This window comes from Octodon degus, unplaced genomic scaffold (genome assembly GCF_000260255.1).
Source record: "Octodon degus isolate 3935 unplaced genomic scaffold, OctDeg1.0 scaffold00006, whole genome shotgun sequence".
Taxonomy (NCBI): Eukaryota; Metazoa; Chordata; class Mammalia; order Rodentia; family Octodontidae; genus Octodon; species Octodon degus.
In genome coordinates, this window is record NW_004524582.1 from 21,986,316 (window position 1) to 22,001,674 (window position 15,359).

General features: G+C 43.9%; 1 protein-coding gene and 1 pseudogene across 1 annotated transcript in view; both read right to left on the reverse strand.

Annotated features, from left to right (window-relative positions):
- The window catches only part of Cd38 (CD38 molecule), a 63,762-nt gene extending 50,288 nt beyond the window's left edge, over positions 1 to 13,474 (reverse strand). Inside the window, exons 1-3 of the mRNA XM_023723913.1 lie at positions 13,424 to 13,474; positions 13,268 to 13,278; positions 84 to 89 (exon numbers count right to left, since the gene is read on the reverse strand). Of these exons, the coding sequence (XP_023579681.1) occupies positions 84 to 89; positions 13,268 to 13,278; positions 13,424 to 13,474 (68 nt within the window). The remainder of the gene's footprint in view (positions 1 to 83; positions 90 to 13,267; positions 13,279 to 13,423) is intronic.
- On the reverse strand, positions 922 to 1,891 carry LOC111818945 (annotated as a pseudogene).
- Positions 13,475 to 15,359: the final 1,885 nt, after the last annotated feature.

Sequence of the window (15,359 nt, forward strand, 5' to 3'; positions counted from 1 at the left end):
AGAACCTATTTTACTTAAAATGAAAAAAAAAAAAAAAATCCCAGCGATGAGATGTAGCGAACACTAAACATTCTATAGTCGACTCTGGGCTCCCTGGAGAGAACTGGAACTAGGACAATAAATACTAGGAATGGTTTTACACCTGCAGTGACCAGAGGCCTGTGTGTGGTCTGCTGCTCTGAACAGACTGACAACCCCCAAGCCGAGTGCAGCCCCGGACCGTAAGCTATGCCGCATTCGAATTCCAAACCTGGGCCAGCCAAATAGCTCAAATCCCAAATAGGATCAAAGTGCCTGCAAGCAGGCACAGGGGCCAGGGGCTGGATCCTCGGGCCTGCCATGCCAGCCCTGCCCCTGGGGCTTGCTGAGACAGCGATGGAGACTGGGGATGCTGGTGTGTGCCTGTAATACCAGCTCTTGGGAGGCTGTAAACAGGAGGATCACTATAAGTCTGATCTAGTAGTGAGACCCTAAATACCCTGTAGACCCTTCCCTAAAATACTACTACTAATACTACTACTAATAATAATAATTTCAATCCCTGGTGCCACAGAGAAGAACCATCATCTCCTGACCATAGGCCCATTCCATCCATTCCTTACTGGGCCTCACAGTTACAACGACCTCAAGAAAAGACATGGTGGTGGAGAAGCTGGAAAGGAAGAGATGGACTGTTCGCAGCTTGAGGAGGGCGCTGGTGGATTGAGTGCCAGGGAAAAGTGGTCAGGAAGTGCGCTGCACCCCAAATGTCTACCATGCCACCCATGGTGTCACCTATCTCAAGGTCCCTGATCCTATGATCCATGAGCACATATCCATGTCCTGCTAAGTGAGGTGGCCCTGGACAGCACTGAAAGTAGCACCACTTAGTGTGGGTCAGCCACCCACGTCTGCCAGGCAAGTCCAGCCTAGCAGTTCCCTTTGGTCCACTTCCTCGATTCCTCTCTCTGCTTCTGCTTCCTCCTCTTGCCACCTTCTTTAAACCCTGCTGAGCTCATGGGGGCACCCCAGCTCATGGGCCTCCATGGCCTGTCCTACTCCTCATCCTCCTCCAGCGTGAGTGTGGTGTGGACCTAGCCACCAGGGTGGGACAGGGTGGCTTTGGTGGGTGGGAGATGGAAGGCTGGGCCAGCCAGGCATGTTGGCCCCTCCACATACACTCCGCAGGGAAGGCATCCTCGTCAGCCACACTATTTATTGTTAAGGACTTTAACTGTCCATCTTCTTCAAATTCTACTCTTTCTTGACCATGCTCAACAATTTTCTTTGTGGTGATTTTTCTACCATTAACTGTTTTAGTAGAAGTTGCTATAAATTTAAAATTACTCATCCCACTGCCACCAAATGATGTGGATGAAAATGAAATGAGGCCCCCATGACCAAAGGATCCAAATGAAGTAAATCCTGTATCAAATGAGGAAAATCCACCTCCAAAGGATGGAAATCCACTGAAGGTGGAGGAAAAAAAGAGCCTATACCACAGCTTTTGCTTCCTTCAGGACCCATTCGGTTCCCAAAAATGCCTTCAAATGGGTCTTCATTACCAAAGAAGTCGAATAAAAATGGGTCCCTTCCACCAAAAAATTCCCTGAAGACATCTTCTGGGTTCTGGAATGTGAACCCAAACTCAAATGGACTGTCAAATTGATGTCCTCCTCCTCCAACACCATTTAATCCTTCTTTGCCATATTTGTCATAGATGTCCCATTTTTTAGCATCAGATAACACCTCATATGCCTCAGCCGCTTGTTTGAATTTTCACTCAGCTTATTTATTCTCAGATTTTTTTTTAATCTGGGTGCTACTGTACTGCCAGTTTCCGGTACACTTTCTTGGTGACCTCGGGGGAGGCATACCTCTGCATGCCTGGAACATCGTAGTAATCCACCATGTTTGCACAGTGCAGGACAAGTTTGAGGATTTGGACGACTGGCAGTGAAAAGGTGGAGGTGTGCAGCCAGTCCTCTTGCGGCTCTGGGATGGTATGCTGATGGTGGCTGTGGTGGTTCCTCGTGCTTTCCTTTCTCTCCTTTCTCTGACAACCAATTTACAAAACTGAACATGGGAACTGAGTTTTGGAAGATGGCAGAGTGGTAAGCAGCAAAGACGGAGCCTCTCTGAAGGTTGCCATCCAGATGCTGAGATATGACAACATGAGGAAGACAAGCAGGGGGAAGTGTGCCCTCTGGCCCAGGAAGGACTTGAGTCGAGAAATGGAGCCCACAGAGAGAGCGAAGAGAGAAGCTTCAACAAAGAAGAAGGAGGCAGTTGGTAGAACCCTCTCCCTGGATCAGGACTCACTGCATGAGAGGAGCAGCTTAAACCTTCAGGCACCTAGTGACCACTGGTGACCCCACATGCCTCCAAGAAGAGATGCAGCAGTAGGGCGGAGCAGTGGGCATGAAGGGCTGCCCTAGCTGGTGTTGAGCTCTGAGGGCACAATCATGCTGAGCCCTGGGAGGGGGCCAGCTGAGCTTCACAACTCACAGTGGCTGCTGGCTCCATTTAGTGGCTCCCACCTGGGCTCAGTCCTAAGAAAGTTGTGCTGATAGCTATAGGCAAAATGAATCTGATCCCGGTCAGAAGGTGCAGGCCCACTGAGATTATCCACTACCTCACTAAAAGCTGCTGCTGGCTTGCTGGGACAAATCAACATGGGGCTGGACTCTGTCTCCACACACAGAATACCAGTAACAGTAGAGACAAACCTGGAAGTGGACTATTTTCTTTCTCTTTCATTTTCTTTTTGTTGTTTTGTTTTGTTTTTGTTTTTGTTTTTCTCCTTTATTGCTTGATCTTGTTTTCATATGAGTATTAATGTAGTTTCAAACCTCTTTGTGGTTTCTCTGTTTTGTTCTTCCTTTTATCTCTTTCTTCTCTTTCCCTCTAGTCTTCTGTACCAGTTTCCAAAAGTAAATGTGATCTCTGTCCTCCAGACTTACTTCTAATCCCTTCTTCTTCTACTTTTATATTTTCTCCTTAACCCCTTTAAATTCTAATCCTTGAGGATAAAATTGACATATTAAGACTTACATACTGCATATAATTTTCTCATTTGGTTTAGACATTTGTTATATGGCCACAATCTTTTTCATATGTTTAAAGGTGGCAGATTAACAGTTACCTGTATCAGATCCTTTCAGTAGAATTTCTATTCTTATTTTCTACTTGCGTTTGATGCTGCTGTTCTTGCTGATGGTAGCACTTTAGCCAAAAGTGAAATAATTGTCTTAGCCAGCTGTTCTTCCTGGTATTCCAAGACTGAGAACAACTAAAAGTCATAGAAAATGCTGCGTCACAGAGCTAAAGAACCAGGTGCTGGGCCAAACAAGCAGCAACTTCTCAACCTGAACAATTTGGAGAGGTAGGATACGGCAGCAGACTCAACACCCAAAACCTGGAAGCTACCAGCTAAACCTGGAAGCTACCTCAGAGAAGTATTCATTTCTTGAGGGTTCTAAATACCAGCAATAAATCAACTCATCATGGGCAACTTATAAGAATTGATCCAGGAATTAAGCTTTAAGAAAAGAAAATGAGAAGACACTTAAACAAGATGCACCCTCAGCCATTTAGTTCACCAAAGGCAAACCCAGCGGGCAGTGAAGTGGGACAATGAAAAAGCCAGCTATCTAGCCTCTTTGAAGTGGTAACAGCAAAGCAATTCAAGGAGATTTTAGAAAAAATAAAAGCAGAAATAATTTTTTTTAAAAAACAGTCACAGGACAGTCCTGTTATAATGCTCTATATGGTTAGATTTCTTAATTTCTGTGTAAAATTATGTAATTGTTTATTGATATTTTTTCAAATTTCTTTTTATTTTTATTTTTTAAATTTTTGTCTTCATATTCTGCAGGGACTTAAAGTTTAACATACCAATACTTGATGGAAAATACCTGTTCCATGTTATGCCTAAGATGTTTGATATTCAGACAGACAGTTAAGTTAGACCTAACTGCATACATTGTAGGGTAATAATAAACTTCTCTTCTGGAGGGTTAAAAACCTAAGTTTGCAGACTAAAAATCAGAGAAAAAGAAGGGCTGCAAGGACAGCCAATTTGGCCCTAGCCTTTCAAGGTTAGTGAGGACTCAGGACATAGGAGAACCTATATTAGTGAGGACTCAGGACATAGGAGAACGTTATGTAGCTCAGTTGTGTCCCAAATTTTCAGATCAAGGAGATTATAAGGCCACAGAGGAATGTGATTGATGATGTAGAATGTGCCTAAAGAGAGTCACATGGAGAGAAAACATTCTCTCAGGCTTTCACAGAGAGCCAATTGGTCAAGCAATGGCCATGCCTCATCCACATGGCTGACCCTGACAAAGGATCTACAAACTGTGGTATAGGGCTTCAGGATAAATCCTGAGGGGATTTGACTGACCTTGGCAAATATGAAAGTTACATTTCTTGTTATATAGGTCTTGTTTTATCTTGGTCTTAACCATCCAGCAAAAAAGTATGAAAATGAAGTATAAAAAGTAAAGCCACATTAATATGCTGAGCTGTAAAAAGCTCAAGTCAACAGCTTTGGACATTGCCAGTCTTATGAAAAACCCACTATTATTATGGACTACTGGACTCTATTGGGAGATTCTGCTGAATTCAAGCACCTAAAATATTTAAATGACAATGGAATGCCCTTCTCTGACCAAACTAACCAAAAAAGTGGGATAGAAATTAATGACCCATATCTGTATATTCAAAATAGTTAGGATAGATATAAAGCTCCACTCTCTTAATTCAATGAATAGAGAGGTTTGTTATAATAGTGTTTGAGACAGGATGTCATGTCTGCATCTTGTACAATGAATAACCACTAAGACAACAATATGTAATGTATTAATTACTGAAAATGTGCCAGTAATTGGTTGTGAAACTGTCTCATTGATAATTGTTTCTCAATAAAATTATTTTAAAAAATATATATATATATATAAATAATTTTTAGATAAATGCAGAGATGGTGTACATAATGAAAACCATCCGTAGTGACTCTAGAGCAGATATAGATTTTTTAAAATAGAGGATTTTAGGAAAATTAGGGAAGCTATAAGTGGTCAGCATAGGAAAAGCAATGGAATCCATAAGGCAGATTCAAACAGATATCCAGGAGAATAGAAATTGCACTGAAAGCATCCAATACAGAATCAGCCAGTGTGACGACAGAATCTCAGATAGAGAAGATATGCTTGTGGTTAGTGGTCATGAAAAGAAGGATTTCCTTTTTTATTTTTTTTATTTTTTTCAAAAGATTTCTTAAAAATAGCAAGAGAACATGAGAAATCAGTACAGGAGCTTCTAGATGATGCAAAGAAGAAGAATAACATGATAATGATTGGAGTCTATGAAAAAGTAGGAGATAGCACAAATGGTATATTTAAAAAATGTTCATAGATGTTATGGCAGAAAACTTTCATTGTAAGGGAAAAGAATTTGGCATAGATAAATAAGGCACATAGAACTCTGATTAGGCATAACAAAAAATAAATCTATAGCCAGGCTTAGCACAGTCAAGGTGCCAGAAATTCAAGCCAAAAATAAAACATTAAAAAATGTTGGGAAAGGAAACAAATCACTTATAAAGGGAAGCCTGTCAGAATCACAGCTGACCTCTCGGCAAAAACCCTAAAGTCAAGGAGAACTTGAAGTGAAGTATCTCAAGCTCTAACGGAAAACATCCTCCAACCCAGATTGATGTAGCCCACAAAACCATCTTTCAAACCTGATGGAGAAACAAGATATCTCCATGACAAAGAACAGCTGAGGAAATGTATGACTGCCAAACTAACACTTCAAAACATTTTGAAGGATGGCCTAGAAAGAGATAACAAAGACTACAACTCCATGAACCACAACAGGAGGAACTCCATGAGCCACTAGGCAAGGCAAACAATTAGATGGGGAAAAGGTAAGAAGTCAATGACAGGAAACTAGCACCACAAGCATAAGTCAGTACATATCAGTTACAATCATCAATGTTAGTGGTCTCAATTTACCAATCAAAAGACACAGACTGGCAGAATGAAGCAAGAAGCAAAGTTCAACAATATGCTGTACGAAAGAAATACATTCAGTTCAAAAAGAAATTCATAGACTGAGAGTCAAAGAATGAAAAAAACAATACTCCATGCAACAGGAACCCAGAAAAAATACATATACTCTTCACAGACCAAGTGAATTTCAAACCAAGACTGATTAAGAAAGACAAAGAAGGTCATTATGTCCTTGTAAAGGGAACAATCCAAGAGAAAGAGATACCAATCATAAATATATATGCACAAATACCAGCACACCTGACTATATAAAAGTCTGGGTGTTGGGGTACATGCTTATGATCCCAGCATTCTGCAAGGCTGTGGTAAGAGGATCCTAATGTCCATTCTTGTTTGGACAACTTAGAGACTTAATGAGACCCTTTCTGAAAATAAAAAATAATAAAAAGCCTGAGGCTGTAGCTAAATATAAAGACCCTGGGGTTGAATCCTCAGTTACTAAAGAAAAAAAAAGGATCAAACTATGTTTTGAAAATTGTTATCTTTGGATATTAAATACAAGAGAGCTGTTTTGTGACCTCTTTTCTTGCTTTTTCCCCCCAATTTTTCTATAGTAAGTATTATTATAAGGGTCAACATAACAAAACTTACACTGCGTTAGTCACTGGTATAGTTAAACTAAATGTCTGAGAATCTTTTTTTTTCTTTTTTTTATTAATTTTATTGAGAAACAAATAGCAATGAGACAGTTTCAAAATTGATTAGTAGGACAGTTTCAATAATTAACACATTGCATATTGTTGTCCTCATAGTGGTTGTTCATAGTACAAGATGCAGACATGATATCCTGTCCAAACACCATTAGTACAAATCTTTCTTCTCACTGAATTAAGAGAAAGTAGCTGTATATCTATCCTAACTATTCTGTATATACAGATAGAAAATGATCCTTCATTTATATCCCCTTTTTCTTGTTTAGTTCTGTCAGAGATGGGTATTCCATTGCCATTTAAATATTGTAGGTGTGTGAATTCAGCAAAATCCAATATAGTTCCTACACCTCTTAAAGGGTCCTCAGAGCTACAAAGCAAAGCAAACCTAAAAAGGGAACAAATGAATGGATGCCGGCGGATGTCTACAACTTAACACTAGGCAGCGCGGGAGTGAGACAGCTGCTGAGGCTGGGGTGTTCGGGCTTGGCTGGGAAGCTTCGATTTCCTGAACATCTTTTCTGTTTGTCCATATAACGTGATAGTAGCTGGCACCTCTTGGATGCTGCCTCCTGGCTCAGCCCGCTTCCTCCCTCCACTCCGACTGAAGCAACTGGTGACAGAGGCCCAAAGCAGCTGCTTTGCCTATGCCAGGACTATATTAATTTTCCTCGGCACTTTTCTCACCATGCGGTGGGCACAGGTGGGACAGGCTGCTTAGCTGGTGCTCTGCACTTTCCTGTCCACCTTTTTCTTTCTTTTCTTTCTTTTTTTCCCCATAATTTTATTGAGAAATAAATAGCAACAAGACAGCTTCAAATCGAATTGGTAGGACAGTTCCAATAATTAACACATTGCATACTGCCTTCCTAGTGGTTATTTGTTGTACAAGATGCAGACATGATATCCTATTTATAAACACTATTAGAACAAATCCCTCTATTCTCTGAATTAAGAAAATGTAGCTATATATCTATCCTAACTATTTTGAATACACAGATACAAAATGGTCATTCATCTATATCCCCTTTTTTTCTTTAGTTCCATCATTTAAATATTATAGGAGTGCGAACTCAGCAAAATATTCCAAAATAGTCCCGTAGTCGGTAATAGTATTGGGTCTTCCACATGACTGGCAATGCCAGAAGTTGTTGACCTGAGTCCCCTACAGCTCAACATAACAGCATGGCTTTATTTCTTATACTTTGTTTTTATACTTTTCAGCTGGATGGTTAAGACCAAGATAAAGTAAGACCTATGTAACAAGAATTGTAGCTTTTGGATCTAATAAGGTCAGTCAAATCCCCTCAGGATTTATCCTGAGACCCAATATCTGAGAATCTTGATAGGTTGTAGAAAATGGTCCAGGCCCCTTCAATCACCCCGATATTTCTGTGGCCTCTCGCACCTCTGTTGGCTCTGGCATTTCATCTCACCTCTCTCCCAGCCATGGCACATACCATGTGGGCAGGAAGGACTTAGTATACTCATCTCCAAGCCTGTCCTAAGGCCTAATAGCGTGATACATGGTGTCTGGGGAGGCTACAGACCTCTTCCTTGCATCAGTCAGCCCACTCGGGGGGCCCAAGGGAGATTTCGCGGGTGAGGGCCCAAGGATAAAGAACACATGTATGCAAGACACCAGCAACAGCAGCAGGCAGCGCAGAGCAGAGCAGAGGGCAGCAGAGATGTCTGTGCCTTTATTGTATAATTCTTACACAGGTTGTTATCTCTTATTTACACCCTTAAATAGTGCCATAACCAGCACATGTGTGTTTACCAGTTCTGAGTCGTGGTTACAGGGCTGTATCCCACTGTACGCCTGCGCTAGATGTGCAGGGTCATGCTTCAGGTGTCCTTAGATGCCCCCAGCTGTAAACCACTCTGAATGATTCCTCAGAGCACCCTTAGGCACGACTGGGTCATCTAATCACACAAAAACAGTCCACTCCTAGAACCAGGCTTCCTAACGTCAAGGGACAATTCACCAAAAGGCTCAGATGAGCCAAGGAAGAGCCAGCTCACCCAGCGTGGCCCCATCCTCCTGGCTTCTGCAGGGACCGCACGCTTTCTGGATCAGGTCCCTAGAGAGCTTCTGCGGGGTCCACAGAGCCGGAAGGATCTAAGCGACAGGCTGCCTCCTTCCCATCACACAGAGCCACAGTTTCCATGGATCCATCAGTCCTGAACTCCCCGTGGGGACCATGCTACAAGACTTGAGTCATGTTCTAGAACTAATCACCTCATCGGCGACATCCAGCTACAGGGTCTCAAGCATGAGCCTCTGTTGTGACCACTCGGTCAGTCTGTCTCCTCGACGTCCAGGAGACAAGGAGCTAGAACCACGCTCCTGGTCTGCCTCTCCTGGCCTCTGGAGCAGTCCCCCGCAGATGCCTTCCCTCTGCTACTTCAGCACTTCCTCCAGGATCTAAGTTCTGCGCAGAGGTGATGCTGATGCAAAAGAGGGCAGCCCTGGCACTCGGAGGCTGCTGGGTCCTAGTGTACCTCAGTTTGTCCTAAACAATGCCACAGAGCATGTACATCATATAAAGCCTCTAATGGCCACGGTAGACTGTGAGGGGAACGCAGAGGAGAACGATATCCCAATCACAGACATGTGCGTGCGCATGTGCACATGGAGGCACGCGAGTGCGCACACACACACACGATCAAAACTACCAATCTATATTGAAGGTTCGGCCTTCACTCCCTCAGGCTGGCAGACAGGATTATTAAGATTCCAGGTCATAGAACTACCCACGCCCCCTCTGCTCCCAGGCTGCAGTCAGGCAAAGCCAGCCTCCTTGAACCTTCCCCAGGCTCCTACACAAGTCCAGTGTGCTCTTCTGTACCACCTGCCCCCATCATAAGTGTCCTGCACTACAAGGGGCCACCAGCCTCCTTTGCTCAGCCTCAGTGTGTTCCCAGGGGTCTTGGCTGGGGGCATGGGCAGCAATGAGCTGTCCCAGGTGGGATGTTAAAGAAACAAAAGCTGGCTTGGCTCCCTTGCCCTGTTATTAAAAAGCACTACCAGTGAGTTGTAGAAGGCTGTCTGATGCAGGTGGTCCTGCAGGCCCTGTGGAGCGCAGCCAGGTACCCAGCGATGCACCAACCCTGCTCCCACCCCAACCTGGGGATCCCTGCTGTCTCTGTCTTCCTCCAAGTCTCCCCACCCTTCCTGCATCTTTGAATCTCCCATGGGAGGCTGACACTGCTACCTAGAGAGGAGGTAGCTGTGGAGGAGGGAGGTCAGGGCACAAGCACTGGGCAGCTTTCACCATGTGCCCGACGCTAGCTGGGTGAACGTCCTCCCCAAGGCGGCTTAGGGCCTCTCCCGGAGCCACGCAGTTGCTGCTCAGCAGAGCTGCCTCCCAGCCCCAGCTCTGCTCTTCCTGCTAAACAGTGCTGCCTTCCCCGGGAAATGTAAATCATGGACCAAAGTGGCTGCAAAGGAAATGAAAATCCAGAGGTGGAGGAAAGTGACCAGGACCTGACTCCACAGGACAGGCCCAAGATCTGAGCAGGGCCCAGTTATTCCCTGGCACTGGCGGAAAGTGAACGGGGCAGAACAGGTTGAAATCTTACAGAGATTGAAAAATAAATAAATAAATAAATAAATAAATAAATAAAGGTGCTATACAGTACGCCCCTATGACTGAGAGCACTGAGCTGTGAACTTCCATAGGCACGGTGTGTGAAACTCACTTTCCATTTAGGAACGAATCCAATTTAGGAGCAATTCCTCTGGACAGAGCTCATTCAGAAATTGGAGGCTTACTATATTCGGCAATTACACAGGAGGATCAGCCTGTTTTAGGGGCTGTAGATCTGTGCTGTCGCTCATCACTGCAAATTGCACCATTCCCCAAACAGCCAGGGTCTGAGCCACATCACCTTCCTGTTTGTGGCTTCCTGTATGTGGCTCTCATGGAAAGCTCTCGCACTAAGTGATAATACAGATGTGCTACGTGCGTTTCCCAGCTCTATGTCCTGCAGGGCAGACCGCTGTCCCTACTCAAAGAAAACTAGTTAATTCAGCTATTCCTGAAGGGCAGGCTGCGGGAGCCTGAATTCACGGTAAAGTCTGCCTCCTGGTGGATGCAATGAGCAATGCAGCACTCTGAAGCAATTCGGATTTTCTAAGGACTTAAAAATCAGAAAACTTTTCAGGCTGAAGAAAAGCATGGGAACAATTAATTCATTAAGCTGGCAAAAACTGAACATATACATGTCCTAGGTGCTTTATGAGCACAGAGAATAGACCAGGGAACAAAATAAAGTCTCCTGTTCTGGGAGTTTACATTTCCGTAGAGTAAAACAAACAAGATGAATATGTAAATTATAGAGTACACCAGAAATGTCTCAGTTCTACAAGAAAAGGAAGGACATCTGAGCAGGCTAACAAGGACTGGAGAACAGCAGGGTGGGTCCTGACAAGCTTTACCACTTTGGGAAAATTCTGCAGGCCACGACCGTGTCATCCAGAGCTTGTGTCCTTCTTCACGTGATGAAGGATGAAAGGTCTAAACGTACCTGAGAAGCCAAGAATCCTTCGTGTGGGTTGTGCAAATTGGAGATCGAGACACATGCTATGATGGACATTTGCCTGATGGGCGTGCTCATAGCAGCCCTGCTCTGCTGGGGGAGCCGTGACTGTGGCATGTCCTATTCCACTCATAGGGAACGGGGGCCAAAATCTAAGCCTTCAGAGAGAAGCTGCCCTGGCCTCTGACAGCGCTTGCTTTAGTTGGATGTCTCCTGCTGATGTCACAAGTGTGTGCCAAAAATAGATCGCTTCAGTGGGTTCAGACTAAAAGGCAGTGTTTTGCATAGTGGCTTCCTTCCCTGCCATCTTAATTAGCCCAGTGATCAAGTTACTGCAGCTAGTTGGTTAACTAGGTCACTCAAGGAGTCAAACTAAAACAAAAGAAACATGTCACCTAATTGCAGTTGAGGCTGTTAAAATTTCCACCTTCTTAAAGCTCTAAAACAAAGTGAGCTCTAAGGAAGGCAGCAGGCCATTGCTCATGTGTCCTCACGCTGCTGCAGCATGTAGTGTGCAGTTGGTATTACACGGGATTTCTGTTTACCCCGGTTCATTTCATTTCTATCCGTCTGCCTTGTGCACTAAGGTAAGAACAGATCTGAAGATCAGTTGGCCCTTGAAGAACTCTTCCACAAAATGCATGAGACAGGACTTACACGCTTTCCCACAACTGAAAGAGTGTGTGTGTGTGTGTGTGTGTGTGTGTGTGTGTATGTGTTGAAATCTAGAAAGCTTACAACAGAACTGCTTAGAAGTAGCATTTATTTTATTTTATTTTTTATGTATTTAATACAGGGTCTCACTACGCAGCTCAGACTCATAATGATCCCCCTGTTTTCAGCCTCCCCAGCCTGGGATTACAGACATCCAGCACCACACCTGAACTCGGTGGCCTGGGGGTTGGGACCAGCGCAGCACATGGTGCCAGGGATCAAACCCTGGTCCCTGCGCCTGCATAAGCAGGCGCTTAGTCCTCTGAGCTATCTCACTGGCCCAGTATCTATTTTAGAATCACACTTGGAAACACGCCAATAACTGGATTGTGGATTCCAGTTTAGGTCCTTTATATTTATTTCCAGTTATGTTTTTGCTGTTGTTGTATTGGAATAATTCGTAAATATCATCATGAAATGAAAATATTTAGCTTTAGTTTTAATACAAAAATATATGAAGAACACTTTAAATAGGTACAGTATGGTTATTTTCTCTGTAAAAATCATACAATCATCAGGTGTGGCGTACACCTGTAATCCCAGCACTTGGGAGGCTGAGGCAGGAGGATTGCTGCAAGTTCAAGACCATCCTGGGCTATAAAATGAGTTCAAGTTCAGCCTGGACTGCAGAGCAAGACTAATCAGCAAGACTAATCAGCAAGACTAATCAGCAAGACTAATCAGCAAGACTAACAAACAAAAAATGTGTAGAAGTGAAATAAGTCACCTACAGTGGGAGAAATTCATGGTTTACAAGCAGACATTACACACAGACTTCATGTACCACAGAATGTTTGATCTGGGTTTCCAGCGGAGCTGTTGTGTCATCGATTTGAGTTTTTCTTTCCTCTTTTTGGCATACTGTGGAATGCTTGCAAACACTTCTAAAATTCTCTTGTCGAGCCTGAACTTATATTGCATGGTGATAAAATGATGTATGCATCGTTTTACTAAAGTAAATGAATATAAATACACACACACACACACACACACACACACGAATGTCAGGAGTGAGGGGAGGAAGGAAGCGGTGGCATTTGCATTAAATAAATGGGGGACACCAGGTTATACTGAGCAGAGAATTAAAGGAAGTGGTGGGCTTAGCAATGCAAACACCCGAGCGCATGGCAGCCGAGCAGAAGGAACAGGCAGCACAAATGCCTGGTTTCTTTAAGAAACACCAAGGAAGCCAGTGTGGCTGGAGCAGAGCAGGGGGTACCACTGAAATCCAAAAGTTAAGGTGCTCACCCTGGGCGAGGCTTCCTAAGGCGCTGAAACTGGACTTCTGCTTGTGGTGACAGGACGAGCTGCTGTGGATTTTGAGCGTGAGCAGTGTGTGATGTTATTAAATTCCAAAGGATTTCTCACCCTGCTTTGCTGAGGACAGTGTGAAGCAGAGGGAAACACCAGCGATGGGCAGAGAGAGAAACTGCAGAAGGGCTGGCTACGGCTTGCACTGGGGTGGTGGCAGCCAAGACGGTGAAAAGTGAGGGACTCTGAGCTCATGGTGAGCATCCGAGGGGCTGGGGTTGAGGAGAGACAGACAGACAGGCAGACAGGCAGGCGACAAAGTAGGAAGCAGGAAGACCTTTGTGAATGGGTAAGCAAGTGATGAAGGGGAAGAGAAGAAGAGGGAAAGAGAATGGGAATAAAAAGAACTCAAGAAAAAGTCAAAACAAAACAAAAAGTCAAAACAAAATTTATTTCTTCTCTAAATTTCTTGTAGAATTCAGGAGTGAATCCATCAGGGCCTGAACTTTTCTTTATTAGTAGGATTTTAATAACATCTTCAATTTCATTGGTGATATTTTTAATACTTTTATTCTTCTGCTTTGATAATTCATATGTGTCTAGGAATCTGCCCATTTCTTCTGTGTTCTCCATTTTATTAGAGTACAGGTTCTTTTTTATTTTATGTAATCTTTATTAGTAATTATTAATACTATAGCAGAAAATAAAAAGGAAACGCAATACCTGAGGCTCTAGGAAGTAATATCAAAGGCACTAAGAGAACCTTTGGGTTGGGGTGTAACCCAGTGGTAGGTAAAGTGTTGGCCTAGCACTCCCAAGACCCTGGGCCCATGCTCAGCACTGAGAAAGCGGGGCTCAGTGCTTCTTCCCACCCTGAGAGTTCTGGAAGAAACCCAAAAAGGGCCCAAGAATCATCTGTTCATTCCTTTTCTTTTGTCTGGTCACTCAAAAAGACAATATTGTCTGCTACAGTTGTTGTTGCTTGTCACCTCACATTGTTTTTAGCTGTGTATTCACCATAGTCTACTTTTCCTTCCGCAACAACTGGTGACTGGATTCTTTACTTCCACCTGTCTCATGACAGGGTCCTGACCCACTTACCCAAGCAACTGCATGCGATTCAGTGATCTTTCAAGAACTAAACTGCTAGAAGAATATATGCAGTGTATTATTTGTTGAAAAATGAAAAAAAAAGATTAAATGAAAAAAAAAAAAAGAACTAAACTGCTGGCCACTTCAGACTCATGTCTTACAAACTGACCAAGCACCTGTAACACAGGTCTTCCGAAAAGCTCGGCTCCTGTTCCCTGTATTTTCTCAACATCTTGCACCCATTCTCACTGAAAGACAAAAACTGTACAAGGAAAATTGTTCTATTTAAAACTAGGCTCTCTTCAGGGCCAGCAAGATAGCTCAGTGGTCTAAAGTGCCTGCTTAGGCAAGCTCAGGCAAGTGCAGGGACCACGGTTCAATCCCCAGCACCGCAAGCTACACCAGCCCCACTCCTAGGGCAGGCTGAGCAGGCCAGAATCCAAGCGTAGTGCAACATGCCTGTGATCCCAGCACTGGGGAGGCTGAAAGCAGGAGAGTCACCCCTAGTCCAAGCTGTGTAGTGAGACCTTGCAACAACCAAATACATTTTTAAAAACTGCATTCTCTTTGAAGCTATGTAGCTTGGCAACCAATTCATGGATCTGTAGTTGCTTTCTTGACACCTGTAACCATGAGAGCATAACTGAACCTAACTGAGCCAGCTTTGTGGTCATTAATCTGGTCTTGTAACTGATGGTCATGGATCTAGCCCTGTAACTGATGCTCTCACCGTGCTAGCTAACCAGAACTGCCAGGCTGCTTTGCCTACCTACAAGCCCTGCTTATGCCTCATATAAAAATGCTGGCTCCTAGACACTGGCCTCCTGGCTTTGGTTGGAAGTCATTCCAGCCAGGGTCATTAGTGTAAAGTAAAGCTGTATGCTGCCTCCTGGCTTCCTTGGGTATCATTCCTTCCCCACACTCAGCTTTGCCGCAACATGCTTGGTTCCCTGACCACAAAGATCATGCTGACCACTGGTAGGGGCCTGGTGGCTGGAACAATGACCTCTGGGGGCCCATCAATGAGAAGGCATATGTTCCAGATTCT